We start from the raw sequence: 13824 nt of genomic DNA, 5'->3' as shown, positions 1-13824 counted from the left end.
GGGGGGGGGGGGGGGCTGCAGCCCCCTCAGTCTACCCCCTGGCTACGCCACTGAGCCACAAACTGAGATAGCTAAATAAATGTAGTACCTACATTTTAATATTTAATGTTATTGTGTTGTTTTTCGCGATCTCCATTGGCCACGACGCATAATATATTAATATATTATGTTTTAGATTCAGATTTTTTTGAACAAATTAATTTTGTGTCCAGCCCACCAAATGAAAAAATACAGAAAACAAACTGTTAATTTTTGGATCAAGGTGTTAAAAAATAATCACAATTTTTCTTAGAAATGTTTTTAATGTTTTAATTTGTTTGATTGTCCTCCACGGCTCTACTCTATCAATGTAACCATTAGGTAGCTAAAATTTTGAAATTATAGAATATTGAATATTGTAAAAAAAAAAATCGAAAACCGTTACTGTTAATCCGACCAGCGCTCATAGACAATCATGGTTTAGAGTACTTTAGAATATAGTACTTATATTCATAGTATAAATAGCACATGCTATATTATAATTTATAGTCTGTGTAAATAGTATATCCATCTATCTATAAATATATGTATTTGAATTCATGATCCATAGGCTAGATATAAATAAACAATATAATTTTTAAATAACATTTTATGTTAATTGTGTATAACAATAATTAATAAAATAATATTATGCCATAATGTCACATTCGTATTATATAATATCAATATTATTTATTTAAATAACGTGACGATGGTCCAACGTTGCATGACAAAAATTAAAAAATGGTATGTTGTACTCATGTACACCGTCCGTGGAAGGGCTTGTTTGCAACCTCTTTGGCAGCGTACACTATACGTGTCGCCGACTCATCGACAAAAATCGTTGCATGTGTGTTCGTGTTGATGTTGTCGGTCAAGCCGCTACGTGGTTGTACGTTCCACAGAATATCGAAAGTAAACTGTACTCTAACTCCGTGACGTCCACCTTTTGCGGATCACTCGTCTCTTATGGTTCCTGACGTTTAATACGTGTCGTTTTACTACTGATGTCCATTAATAATTGAAGCCAAAAGACTGTCACAAACACAAATCAATCACAATGGGTTGTAAGTATTATTTCTGTTTATTTTCCATTATATTTTTGGCTTACATTTTTAAATACTTCGAGTTTTCTTTAGCGAAGGAACCCCTTTAAATCTGCGGTACCTGTTGGCAACGGGCATCTGCTGTAAATTGATTTATCTCTCGGCAGTTAATTACAATCATAAGTTTATTTATTTCTCAAACGATTTGTTAATTTGTTATAAGTTCCAAAATAATTCGTTTGAAACATTTCAACAATTTTTTCGGTTTTTAAAAAGTGGGTCAGGTTTTTGATCCTAAGAAATCGTTTTTCCATTCATTCTGAAATGTTTCATTGATTATATACTTAATAGTGTATGTATTGGGCTTATTGTTTTTTAATAAGCTAAATTTTAATTTTAACTGATAGAATTAAAACTAGGTGAGACTTATTAATTTATAAATTTAATAACTTTCATTTTTCAAGCATGGATTTATGTGACGTAGCTTGTCTGTTATATCTTCACATGATTAATAACATTAAATGAATAATTTAATTATTACATTTTGTAGGCAAATCTTGTAAATGTGTAATGTCTTGTGTTCTATTTTGAAATTGCATATTTGGCACTTTTCTTACACTTACTTGTTGTATAATAACTTACTATTTGATTTATGAATCTTCAAAATGTCAATAGTATTACCTTTCTATTAAGTGCCTACTCTGTGAAAAAGATGATAGTTTTTGTTCAATATTAAAGTAAGGTAACAATCTTTAAAAAAATTCTATCTAGATTACTGATTCAAATGCAATTCCTATACCTAAACACATTATCCAAAAGTTTAATTTTCGCTCTCATTGCGCATATTCCTTAGACATTGAGAAAACAATAACAATTGAATAATGTATTGTATATTTGTTTTATAATATTTTAATTTTTAATCAAAGCCCATAAAACATTTTGTGTGCACTGTTGTTTAGTTGATTACATAGTATACACTGATATTTTGTGTCCAACAAATTAAATTATTAGTTCTTTCAAAAATTATTTTTAATTTTGAATGTACTCGTAAAATCTTATTTATTACCTAATACTTACATTTCAGATCGTTCAAAAACACAGATCTCCGCGGTACAAAAATTTAATTTATTTGTTTCTTTATTTTTGTTTCAGTTAAATTTTTAGAAGTAATTAAACCTTTCTGCAGTATACTTCCAGAAATTGCTAAACCTGAACGAAAAGTAAGTATTTAGGCGCAGCTTAACTATTTATGTTAACAGGGTCATTTTAGGTCACTAAAAACAGACCAAATAAACTAACTTATGTGTCTTAATAACTACTGCTCAATCATTAGATCCAAGTAATATTAGTCTTGTTTAAGTTAAAAAAAATATGCTTATATTTTGCATTGAGTGTATTAGTAAATCGTACAATATTGAATATACTCAATGATTTAATTAAGCAAATAAACATATTTATTAGATAATATGTTAATTTAAATTGATGAATTTATTTTTAATTTGCTTATTGGTTATAAATAATAAAAATAAAAATAAAAAATAATAATAATAAATAGATTCCCAGGCTAATTTTAATCTATTTTGATGGTTTGTTATTTGTATATATTTTTTAAATTATGTATTGATAGCAGAGAAGTGATTGTCAATTATTAATATATTTGCTTTTAAATTACAATCAATTACAAATAATGAATTTAATCAATGTTTTATTAATGTTTACTAATTATATATTCTTATTTTGCTTAGATCCAATTCAGAGAAAAAGTATTATGGACTGCAATTACGTTATTCATTTTTTTGGTTTGCTGTCAAGTAAGTTATTTTATCTTATAATCATTTTTGGTGTTTTTAGAATTGAAAAATGATTTAATTTTTAGATACCTTTGTTTGGAATTATGAGTTCAGACTCAGCTGATCCTTTTTATTGGATTCGTGTAATTTTGGCTTCAAATCGAGGTACTTTAATGGAACTTGGAATTTCACCAATTGTAACTTCAGGGCTTATCATGCAATTGTTGGCTGGAGCTAAAATTATTGAAGTTGGTGATACTCCTAAAGATCGTGCATTATTTAATGGAGCACAAAAATGTATGATTTATATTTAAACTAAATTTAAAATGTAATAAATATTTTATTTAATTCAAAAATATTTTTGGTTTTAGTGTTTGGTATGGTTATTACTGTTGGTCAAGCAATTGTCTATGTTATGACTGGTATGTATGGTGATCCCAGTGAAATTGGAGCTGGCGTATGCTTGCTAATCATCATCCAGTTGTTTGTGGCTGGATTAATTGTCTTGTTATTGGACGAACTTTTGCAAAAAGGATATGGGTTAGGTTCCGGAATATCACTCTTCATTGCAACTAATATTTGTGAAACAATAGTCTGGAAAGCTTTCAGTCCAACAACTGTAAACACAGGTGAATTTTATTTAAAGATTTTTACAAGGTATTGGTTATTTTATAGTTGGTTTGTAAAATTCTATTTATGTTTTTTTTAGGACGAGGTACTGAATTTGAAGGAGCTGTTATAGCCTTGTTCCATTTATTGGCCACAAGACAGGATAAAGTTAGAGCACTTAGAGAAGCATTTTATAGACAAAACTTACCGAATTTGATGAATTTATTGGCAACTGTATTGGTGTTTGCTATTGTAATATACTTCCAAGTAGGTTAAAATTTAAAAAAAGTGTTAAGTTTTATGTTAATACATTCATGAAAATATTATAGGGTTTCCGAGTTGATCTACCAATTAAGTCTGCCAGGTATCGTGGACAATATAGCAGCTATCCAATCAAGTTATTCTATACATCTAACATTCCTATCATTTTACAATCTGCTCTAGTATCAAATTTATACGTTATATCTCAGGTAAAAAGATTGTCATTAAATTTTGATTACATAATATAACCACTCATGTTTTGAATATCTAATTTATAGATGTTGGCTGTAAAATTCCATGGTAACATATTAGTGAATTTATTGGGTGTTTGGGCTGATGTTGGTGGTGGTGGACCAGCACGAGCATATCCAGTTGGCGGTTTGTGCTATTATTTATCTCCACCAGAAAATCTATCTCACATTGCAGAAGATCCTATTCACGCTATTCTTTATATTGTATTTATGTTGGGATCATGTGCATTCTTTTCCAAAACTTGGATTGAAGTCTCTGGGTCATCCGCTAAAGACGTTAGTACAGCAAATTGATATTCAATTTTATTTATTTATGTTAATTCTATAATTACAAAACATTTATGTTTATAGGTTGCGAAACAATTGAAAGAACAACAAATGGTTATGCGTGGTCACAGGGATAACTCTATGATTCATGAACTGAACCGTTATATACCTACTGCTGCAGCTTTTGGAGGACTTTGTATTGGTGCATTGTCTGTGTTGGCTGACTTTATGGGTGCCATTGGATCGGGTACGGGTATCCTGTTAGCTGTTACTATTATATACCAGTATTTTGAAATATTTGTTAAAGAACAAAGTGAAATGGGTGGTATGAGTACCTTGTTGTTCTAAAATGTTAATACATTATCGAACAGTTAATGAAATTGTTGAAAAAATCATCAAGTCCCTATGGGACAGAACTGTTGTTGTCATGGTCTACGCATGACTCAAATTTAAATTATTCTGAAAATAACTTTATTTTTAGAAATAAAAATTTATTGATAAACCGACACAGCATTTCAAAATAATGTTATTTTAAAAATTGTCCAAAAAAAATGTCCCCACAACAAATTTATATTTATTTGTTATTATTATTATAATTTTTTTTTTTTGTAAATTATATAAATGTTAGTAAATAGGAAATTTATAATATATGAACATTTTTTTTCTCTTAAAGCTTACGTCATAATATAAATATAATGTTGCAATTGGCAACAATTCTTCCTAATTTTTTTAATGTAAATACTAAATACTTACAGTAAGTTAATAGCAGTATAATTAAGAATATGTTTTGAGTCAAATGATTATATTTTTTTTCTGACCATCTCAACTATTGTTTTGTCACTTCATTTACTAATGACTCATTGCTATATGTTAATAAATAATAATTAAAAAATCTTTTATTTACCATCATTCTTTTCTATATTAATAGAAAAATGAATTGATATGGTACAATAATATATACTTATGAGATTCTGTAATTGAAGTGCATTTTAAGCATATCTATTGTTATGGAAAAATTGTTATAGTAAATCAATTATGTCTGATTGTCGTTCAAAAATTGAAATGGCGTAATGATAAGGGTTTTCTTATATTTTCATTTAACATTTTTACGTACAATTGAATAAAAACATTTTTGATTATTTTACCATTTTTTTATTCATCAGAATTATTTTTAATGTCAGATGAATTACATATATAAATATATTTTGTTAGCATTCTATTATATTCAGGTGGTTTTATCAAAACTGCATGGGGAATTGAGATGAATCTCATGTGCCCAGTTTCTGATTCAGGTGCACGTGGTTCTATATCACCAATAGCTATTACTTTTATCATATTATTATGTATGACACGATTAATATCCATTAATTATCCTAAATAGTTTAATAACAATAATTAAATTTTATAATTTTCATTTGACTAGGTTTAATATATTTTACTTACATTATAAAAGTATTATGTATTCTTCCCTGTATTTAACATAGTAAAACTCAAAAGTTAAGTAAGTAATAATCATACGTTATAATAATTAATGCCATTATGTAAGTTTGGTTAATCGTATGTCGTACTATCGTGTATTCTTCACAGTATTTAAAATAGTAAAACGAAAAGATTAGTAAGTAATAGGTAACAGATATAATTATGCACAAATTGAGTTAATAGTACGTTTACCGCCGAGAATCATGCGGGTTAGGTTCTAATACTGTCATTATTGTGGCGCATTGGCGCGAACGGTTTTATTGTCGCGGTGGTAAACCCGTTGGGCGAAAATACTGAAGTGTGACGAGACCCTTAAGGGGCGAGTGGCAGATTGCAGTATTACTTTGCATAAAATCCTCCGAGAGTATATGCGTCAATTTTTATTGACACGTACGGTTTTATAATATGCCTTAAATTGCGCAATGAGTGAGTACATTACTGTATTTTTCGCTACAAACTTGCGGCTAACGGAGGTGACGAGGTCAAGTGCGCTATCGTGTGGGCATCTGGTCACGCAGCGTATGGGGCAGCATACATAGGCCTCGTTGGTGGGCGAACGGTGTGCAGTGTAAGGGAAGAACGCAGTGCATCCGCAGCAGCGCGCCACCACTTGGGCGTGGCACGTCCTATCCGCCACCGCGAGCGGCATCACTATAATCCTCTCCTCTTGCGATTCCTCACCATTACTCGCTTGCTCTCTGTCTTTCTCTCTCTCTCACTCTCTTTCGCGCCTTTGCCCTGGGTCCGACGTTGCCATGGAGACCGCATCTTGTCCCTCGTCTTAAATCAATAATAAAAACGTGGAACGCGAACGAACGATCCTGACGCGCCACGGCAACGTCGCAGCAACGCCCGGCGTGACGACAGATTCTCTGGTACGATATGTTTGCGTTTAGAAGAAAAGGGGTACCGGACGCACTCCGATATTAGCGACTCCCAGTACTGTGTCCAAATGTCTAATTTGTTCGCCCATAACAATTTATTAATTATCTCACAGACACAAATATAGGATAAAAAAAAAGAGGAAAAACGATTTTGTGTTCAATGTTCAAGCTTTTGCAAGCAGCGAATCCTTCTTACACCCTTCTCCCCTTATACCACCCTGTTATGCACGTGAGAGCGCTGCGACGAAATAGACCAGATACTGAGGAAGTGAGACTTCTCGGATAATGACGCCGGGGCTCCCTCGCCTTAAATTGGGTTAAATATCAATGGGGTCGTGCGTCATATGCTTTGATTGCGGATTTTAAAGTGGTGCTTGTCGAATTATTTTTTTCATTACGTTGTCGCCAGACGACAACGCTACTGAATTGCCTCCGGATGAGAATAGGTGAGGTTCCTGGGGTGGTGGCAAAAGAGGCACTCGAGGTGAGTGGCGACGCATTCAAGAGGTTCGAGATGATGGGTCAATAAAATGAATGATGCTGGTTTTTGAACACGTTGCGGTAACATGGTTGGTTTCTCGGCTTGCCCGAATACCGGAATACGTGTCACGTCGAAAAAACGACCAACACACTGACAACTACGCTGTCTCGATAATATCGATGACAAAATTATTGAAAAAATTCCGATTCTCTTAGGCCGCACGTGGGTATCTACATCGTAAAGGTACGCGCACACTGCTGCGGTAGACGGTACGGTAACGATACGGTAAACAATATTTTATTTGTGCGGTAATTTTTACCGTAGGAGCTTGCACACTAATCCGGTAACGATATGAGTTACCGGACGGTAAAATATCGTACCGGAACGTTTTTCGTTACAACTAGCACACACTGCTGCGATAATGCGGTACGATATATTATCTGACACACATATAGAAATTTTGAGGTTTATAGTTTATACCCTCTCAATTTATTTTCAAAAATATTTTTTTTTCGACTGCTATGTAAAATTAATATGAATATTTTGGTTATAAACCCTTCCCTTCCCACAAGACGATAATTTCTCTGTAAATGAGCCTATAATACAAGTCTTAATAATATGTGTAGGTACCTAATGTCTTAATTTTCCTATTATTAATTGTAAAGAAACTCTATATCAAAAAATTATAATTAATTAATAATATTAGATGTCAATGTAAGAATCTCCGAAAATTAATTGTATTTTTGCTGTCAATATTTTTTGTTTGTCTTACAATTTTGATAAAGTTCTCTTTTTTATTGTATTTAAAACAAACAGAACTTTTTAAAAATATTTAAATACATACTTACTAATCGTTTAGCACAATATTAGGTAAATAATCATTTATCAGTGATTAATTCCCACTACTTATATTAGCCGATTGACTAAGGTTACATAAATATACATCTGCATGGCGATATATTATCTTTATCTTTGACCCGGTTCTTAGTAATGTAATGAAACCCTGCAGTAGATACTACAGTGGTGTTCTGGGCTTCGTATGTGATACAACTTAAACACTAATCAGTAATCACTTGTTTAATTATACGTCTTGTCACTTGTGCCAAAGTTATATATTATTATTAAAATATAATATAAAATATACGTTTATGATGTATTCAGACTCCAGTTCGTCAGATGAAGAATTTTTAGCTTTAACAGCTTTATTAGAAAATGGTGATACTTCGTAAGTCATTTTAATAAGATATTTCGTATAATGATGGTACTTATTACATAACTATAATAATTAAATATAATTCAGTTCTATAGGTGATAAAAGATTATGGGTCCATCAAATAAATGTAGAGCGAAAAACGTACGGTGAATATCACACACTGATGCCCCAACTCAGAAAAGACCCTAAACGGTTCTATTTGTATTTTCGCATGAATAGCGAATGTTTTGACCAATTGCTTAGTTTTATATACAAGGATATCGAGAAACAGCTAACTAGTTTTAGAGAACCAATATCTCCAGAAGAACGCCTAGTTGTAGCTCTCAGGTAATGTAAAACAATATGTGCCTCAAAGAATAACAAGTTGGGTTGGCCAATGGCCTTATAGAACCATAGAATAGTATTTAACCAGCAACCACTCATTCATAGATTTTAAATTAAGCATTTTTTTTAACTTTTTGATAATCTAGGATGTAATGTCGTAATATATAGTTTATGTCCCTCAGTCGTTATAAACTTTAAAAACTCATGGTTGATTCTTATTAGATATAATATAATCGGTGATAATTTTGTACTTCTAACTTCTTGTATTTATAAGGTATATTTTATATTGAATTACTTAAATATCTATTACCTAATGTATCTATATTCTATATAAGTATACATAATAAAACTTAACTGATATATATATATATATATTAAACTAGACTGAAAATAGCATTCTTATCTAACATACCTATATTATAATTCTTAATGTAGATAAGTTCCAAAATAAATCGATATTTACGATAACATCATTAATAATTATAGTACATGTAGGTATGTAAGCTTACATTATAATATTAAGTTATATAATTACATTTAAGATAATTTTCTGAAATAATTTACTTAAACTGTACACGTAAGATTTAAAGATTGTATTTTAATGATCATGATTAATTATTAGTTATGACTTAGGTGTACTGTTTTAAATTTTAATAAGGAATTATTATCTAATATTCATTAAAAGGTAATTCTTTGGTGAAGTCTACAGGCTCTTCTTGGTAGACTTCCTCTTCATACTGCGATAACTGTGATTTTGGGGAGGGAGACCTGTCGTGAGTTTCCAATACGTTACTATTACTGCAAGAAGGGTATAGCTGTTCACAGTTAGACGTATTATAACTGGGACCTGTATTGATGGCTTCATTCTGTGTCATATAATTCGAACGGTTACTTACGTTTGTACGAGTTGACTCTTTATATGTAATAGTGGTATTTATCTTCTCTAACTCATGAAGTTCTTCAAATTCTGTATCTGCTATCAACTGTCCAATTTTCATTTTTAGTAGCACTTGTCTTTTTGAGGAAAGTGTGCTTACTGTTTTCGCCCATCCCATAAAAGTATGTTCAACCGCGGTCATTGAACGTTTGTTCTCATTTTTTTCTCTGAAATAATTTATTACTTTTTGAATACCCAAATCTGTGTCCACGTTTTCTTCAATTGTGCATCTTTTTCTTTTTGAGGTATTTCGTACTTGTGCAACAACTGATTTTTCTGTACCGATATTCTCTTCTTCTATTTCTTGACTGAACTCTGGTCTCGGTTGAGTTGTAAGGACGTTAGAAACAGATTCTTCTTGTCCAGGAATATTAGAAAGTGTGCTGTAATATTTATTAAAATTATTATATTTTTCATTTTCTATTTAAATAATAAAATTAGCAATCATATTACCTAGCTAATTGTAAATACGGCTTTAAAAATTCCATTTGGGTAGCCCATTGCCACTTTTTGTAGTTGGCCAAACTTTTATTGATTACCTCATTTGCACCTTGACCAGTTCTTGTTTTATTTGCTCGCAAATATTTTTGATAATTGTCTCTTAAATTGCGCCACCGTTTGTATAGAATTGCTCCTAATCAAATGTTATGTGAATAATTAAAGTGTTTTTTTTGTGTTTATTAATAATTATTAAAAAATCAGTAAATTACAATAAACGATAGTTAATTTATGTATAGGTAGTTAAATGTTTATTACTACTTAAGCTATAAAAATTCATAAAAATAAATAATTTATACATTTTAATGTATATAGGTATTTAACTATTTTTATTTCTAAAATTTTAGTAGACATTATAATAATTATAACAACCCAAACCCAAAATCAATTTAAAAATTTAAAAATAGGGAACTCCTTTCCTATAGTACGTTTCTGATGTAGGTACCTCTAACAGTAATTGATGTGTTATATTCGAATTTATTATTAAATCATAGGTATCTACAAAAAACTTTTTGAGTTAAAACAGTATATTTTTATTTATATTAGTAATTTATTTTTATATCTGTTTTCAGTTCCTACCTAATAGCATGTTAAATTATTTTTGCAGATGAGTGAATAGGAAATTACTTAGTAAAAAAAAAAAAAATGAAAAAAATTAGAAAATTTAAAATCTTTATAAATGTCAAAAAAGAAGCCGAAATATTTAGTAAATAACACTATGATGTAATAGTATATTCAATGATAGGATAAATCTAGTTAGATCAAAAGTAAAAAAAACCGGAATTTTGGACATACTTATTTTACCATACTAAAAAAATAGTTGAAATCCAATTAGCCTTGTTTTTTATAATTTAACTGGTATAATTTTGTATTTAGGTTTATGTTTATAATATTTTTGTTTTTAGACATTAGAATGGATCTTAGAATACTTTTATGATTGCGTTAAAATGCAATATCATATCCACCATCTTGTATTTTACTATATCGTCTAAAACAAAAAAAATAATTGACTTAACTTTTTTTCTTATTAAATTATTAGGTTTTTAGCTACAGGAGATTCTTACAAAACAATTGGCTATAGTTTTCGAATGGGGTTTTCAACTGTTAGTAATATTATTAAGGAAGTATGTGAAGCTATAAATCGAAAAATGATAAACATATATTTACCTGAACCAACACAATCAACGTGGTTACAGTCAGCAGAAACATTTTTACAGAAGTGGAATTTTCCAAATGCCATCGGTAGCATCGATGGTAAACATGTTACCATAAAATGTCCTAATAATACCGGTTCAAGACACTTCTGTTACCTAAAAAAATTTTCAGTCGTCCTCATGGCCATTGTGGATGCAGATTATAAGTTTGTTTGTGTAGATATAGGTGGATATGGCCGTAATAGTGACGGAGGAATTTTTGAAGCATCAATTATGGGACAACGTTTTCAAAATAAAACAATAAATGTACCCGTCGACCAACCATTACCTAATCAACAGGAACCAACACCATATGTACTATTGGGAGACGAAGCTTTTCCATTGAAATCATACTTAATGAGGCCATTTCCCTACCGTCAGTCAAGGCAAGAACATACAAAAGATTTGTTTAACTACAGATTATGCCGTGCTAGACGCGTCGTAGAAAATGCATTTGGAATTTTGTCTAAAAAATTTAGAATTTACTCCAGACCATTGGAAATGAACGTAGATACAGTAAATACTGTTGTACTGGCTACATGTATTTTGCACAATTTTTTAAGAGTTAATACATCAGGCGATACAGATTATTTTGAATATATTGAACAAGAACAAACACCCGACTTGAATGCATTAGAGAGTTTAATAAACGATCCCAGAAGAGGATCCAATGAGGCTTTTGAAGTGAGAAATAAATTTATAAACTGGTTTATTCAAAATGAATTGTAAGTGTAATGTTTGTACACATTATTTTTGCAGTTTAGTTTAATATTACATTATAATATTATTATTTATGAATAAAAGTATGTTATAAAATATTATAATATATATAAATTAATATTGTGTATTATTTTGTATTATCATAACTCTTAATCCAAATACAATTTTCCGATGTTTTATAATGTCTATATGTCTAAGATTCCCATTCAAAATAATTGATTTTTCTTATGATTTATGAAGTACCTATTCATTTTATGTTCAACATTATGAAACCGTTTTATTAATTTAATTAATACTTTTAAATTTTAATGAATAGTTATATTATGTTATCATGATTTCTTAATTATATATAGCTTTTAAAATAATTTAGGTACTACATTGGTTAGGTTAGGTACAATTTATAAGTGCATATTATGAATTTAAAATGGTTCGTTGTTCTATATTTAACATTGCAGGATAAGTATTAGGTTTATTCTTTATAAAAATTTCACTAGATTAACTCAAAATCTAAATATATTTTAATAGTTTTATTTACATCTGAATATTTTTTATATACATTTTATTATTTAAAATCGTTGTGCAATTATTGTAACATGTCCAGGGGCGTTATCTCAATATTTTCTAGGGTAGTACCACCGAATGACGCCCCTGAACATGACACTACTTACCATTTTCCCCTCCCATTGCCTTACTGATCTCATTGTCGAATATCCGGTCCTTTTGTCTGTAGTCCTTGTACTGCGGGTGTTCTTGATTATATAATAACTCATATTTTTTAACTTCTAAAATAAGCAATTCTGTGTTAATAGCTGACATTTTTAAAATCTTTAAAAGATCCAAATACACTAAAACTCTAACCGTTCTGTATGACAGAAGATTAGTGACTGACCAAAAGTTGAAAAGTCTGAAAATACAAAGTATATCTACCAACGAATTCTATTTTAAATTTTGATCTGTTCTTTTTCCATGAACTTAATATTTTTGCTCTTCCAAAAATCACTTCATTAAATTTCCTATAAGTGTAAATAAGAATACTAGGGATAAGAACTGTAGGTACTCATAAAGTGTTTCGTAGAAACTGACAAATGTAGGTACCTACTTAGTATATAGTTTCTTAAATTCACTAATATGAATTACAATGAAATTACGTATTTTGTATACATTGCTAAAAGTGGGTACTATACGTTAATCAAAATGTTTTTACATTTTACCTAAAGCTAAATTAAAAAGTAATTATATAACTGAGTTAAATTCATATTTTTTCAGGTGTTAACTTTAAACTTAAGAGTGAAGTATAATGTTTATTAAATCTTAAATATAGCTTTCTAAATGTTGACTTGACTTAACTAACTAAAGGTAATTTTTGCCCACATTTGCAAAATGGGAGTATAGGAGTATATTTGATAAAAAAATTCGTTATTAATATTAATTATTATGATATACCTACTGTACTTTGAATACGTAATTTAAATATTAATAATATAATTAGTACGTATAACATATAGCACTTAATGCCATAATGGTAATATACATATAGTTTTACAGCTAAACAGCTAAACAGCTTCATATTATGTATTGTATATCATAATTATTACAAAATAGATAAACATTATTGCTATTAATATTTATCGGCCCGGTAGACGGTAATTATCGTGCATGCAACGTTAAAAAAATATCGGTGCACGGTGCGATATATTTTACCGTACCGGCGATTTATCGTAGCAATGTGCGCATCTACATTTAATTACATTCGTTTAGTTTTAAACTTTACCGCACAAAGATTATCGGCGCGCCTACCGTTCACCGATCCGATAATATCGTACCAATGTGGTTTGCCTCATATAAAACTATGA

At 30.1% G+C, this 13824-nt stretch overlaps 3 protein-coding genes across 3 annotated transcripts; 2 read left to right on the top strand and 1 right to left on the bottom strand.

The window, feature by feature from the left end:
- The first annotated feature begins 877 nt into the window (after positions 1-877).
- LOC111039276 (protein transport protein Sec61 subunit alpha) lies at positions 878-5136 on the top strand. The gene is made up of 9 exons (XM_022322710.1): positions 878-1085; positions 2217-2284; positions 2810-2875; positions 2941-3151; positions 3226-3483; positions 3564-3730; positions 3793-3933; positions 4003-4251; positions 4327-5136. Exons 1-9 carry the CDS (start codon positions 1079-1081, stop codon positions 4588-4590), a joined length of 1431 nt encoding a protein of 476 aa, XP_022178402.1. The 5' UTR covers positions 878-1078; the 3' UTR covers positions 4591-5136.
- Positions 5137-7922: 2786 nt separating this feature from the next.
- LOC111039278 (putative nuclease HARBI1) lies at positions 7923-12045 on the top strand. Its single transcript, XM_022322712.1, has 3 exons — positions 7923-8311; positions 8387-8626; positions 11098-12045. Exons 1-3 carry the CDS (start codon positions 8235-8237, stop codon positions 11978-11980), a joined length of 1200 nt encoding a protein of 399 aa, XP_022178404.1. The 5' UTR covers positions 7923-8234; the 3' UTR covers positions 11981-12045.
- LOC111039279 lies at positions 9026-13170 on the bottom strand. Its single transcript, XM_022322713.1, has 3 exons — positions 12640-13170; positions 10014-10194; positions 9026-9943 (listed from the first exon to the last, which is right to left on the bottom strand). Exons 1-3 carry the CDS (start codon positions 12785-12787, stop codon positions 9292-9294), a joined length of 981 nt encoding a protein of 326 aa, XP_022178405.1. The 5' UTR covers positions 12788-13170; the 3' UTR covers positions 9026-9291.
- Positions 13171-13824: the final 654 nt, after the last annotated feature.

This window comes from Myzus persicae, unplaced genomic scaffold (genome assembly GCF_001856785.1).
Source record: "Myzus persicae strain clone G006 unplaced genomic scaffold, MPER_G0061.0, whole genome shotgun sequence".
Classification (NCBI taxonomy): domain Eukaryota; kingdom Metazoa; phylum Arthropoda; class Insecta; order Hemiptera; family Aphididae; genus Myzus; species Myzus persicae.
Note: the sequence above shows the minus strand (reverse complement) of the source record. Positions and strands in the feature narration are given on the sequence as shown.

What these genes read in the sequence shown, in the direction of transcription:
- LOC111039276 (XM_022322710.1), top strand. An exon ending in TCCAACAACTGTAAACACAG is followed by an intron (nt 3,484 to 3,563) that starts GTGAATTTTATT and finishes TGTTTTTTTTAG; the next exon opens with GACGAGGTACTGAATTTGAA. An exon ending in ATTTATACGTTATATCTCAG is followed by an intron (nt 3,934 to 4,002) that starts GTAAAAAGATTG and finishes TCTAATTTATAG; the next exon opens with ATGTTGGCTGTAAAATTCCA.
- LOC111039278 (XM_022322712.1), top strand. Translation starts at nt 8,235, where the DNA reads ATGATGTATTCAGACTCCAGTTCGTCAGATGAAGAATTTTTAGCTTTA. An exon ending in TTAGAAAATGGTGATACTTC is followed by an intron (nt 8,312 to 8,386) that starts GTAAGTCATTTT and finishes AATATAATTCAG; the next exon opens with TTCTATAGGTGATAAAAGAT. An exon ending in CGCCTAGTTGTAGCTCTCAG is followed by an intron (nt 8,627 to 11,097) that starts GTAATGTAAAAC and finishes TTAAATTATTAG; the next exon opens with GTTTTTAGCTACAGGAGATT.
- LOC111039279 (XM_022322713.1), bottom strand. Translation starts at nt 12,787, where the DNA reads ATGTCAGCTATTAACACAGAATTGCTTATTTTAGAAGTTAAAAAATAT. An exon ending in GGCAATGGGAGGGGAAAATG is followed by an intron (nt 10,195 to 12,639) that starts GTAAGTAGTGTC and finishes ACATTTGATTAG; the next exon opens with GAGCAATTCTATACAAACGG. An exon ending in CCGTATTTACAATTAGCTAG is followed by an intron (nt 9,944 to 10,013) that starts GTAATATGATTG and finishes TAAATATTACAG; the next exon opens with CACACTTTCTAATATTCCTG.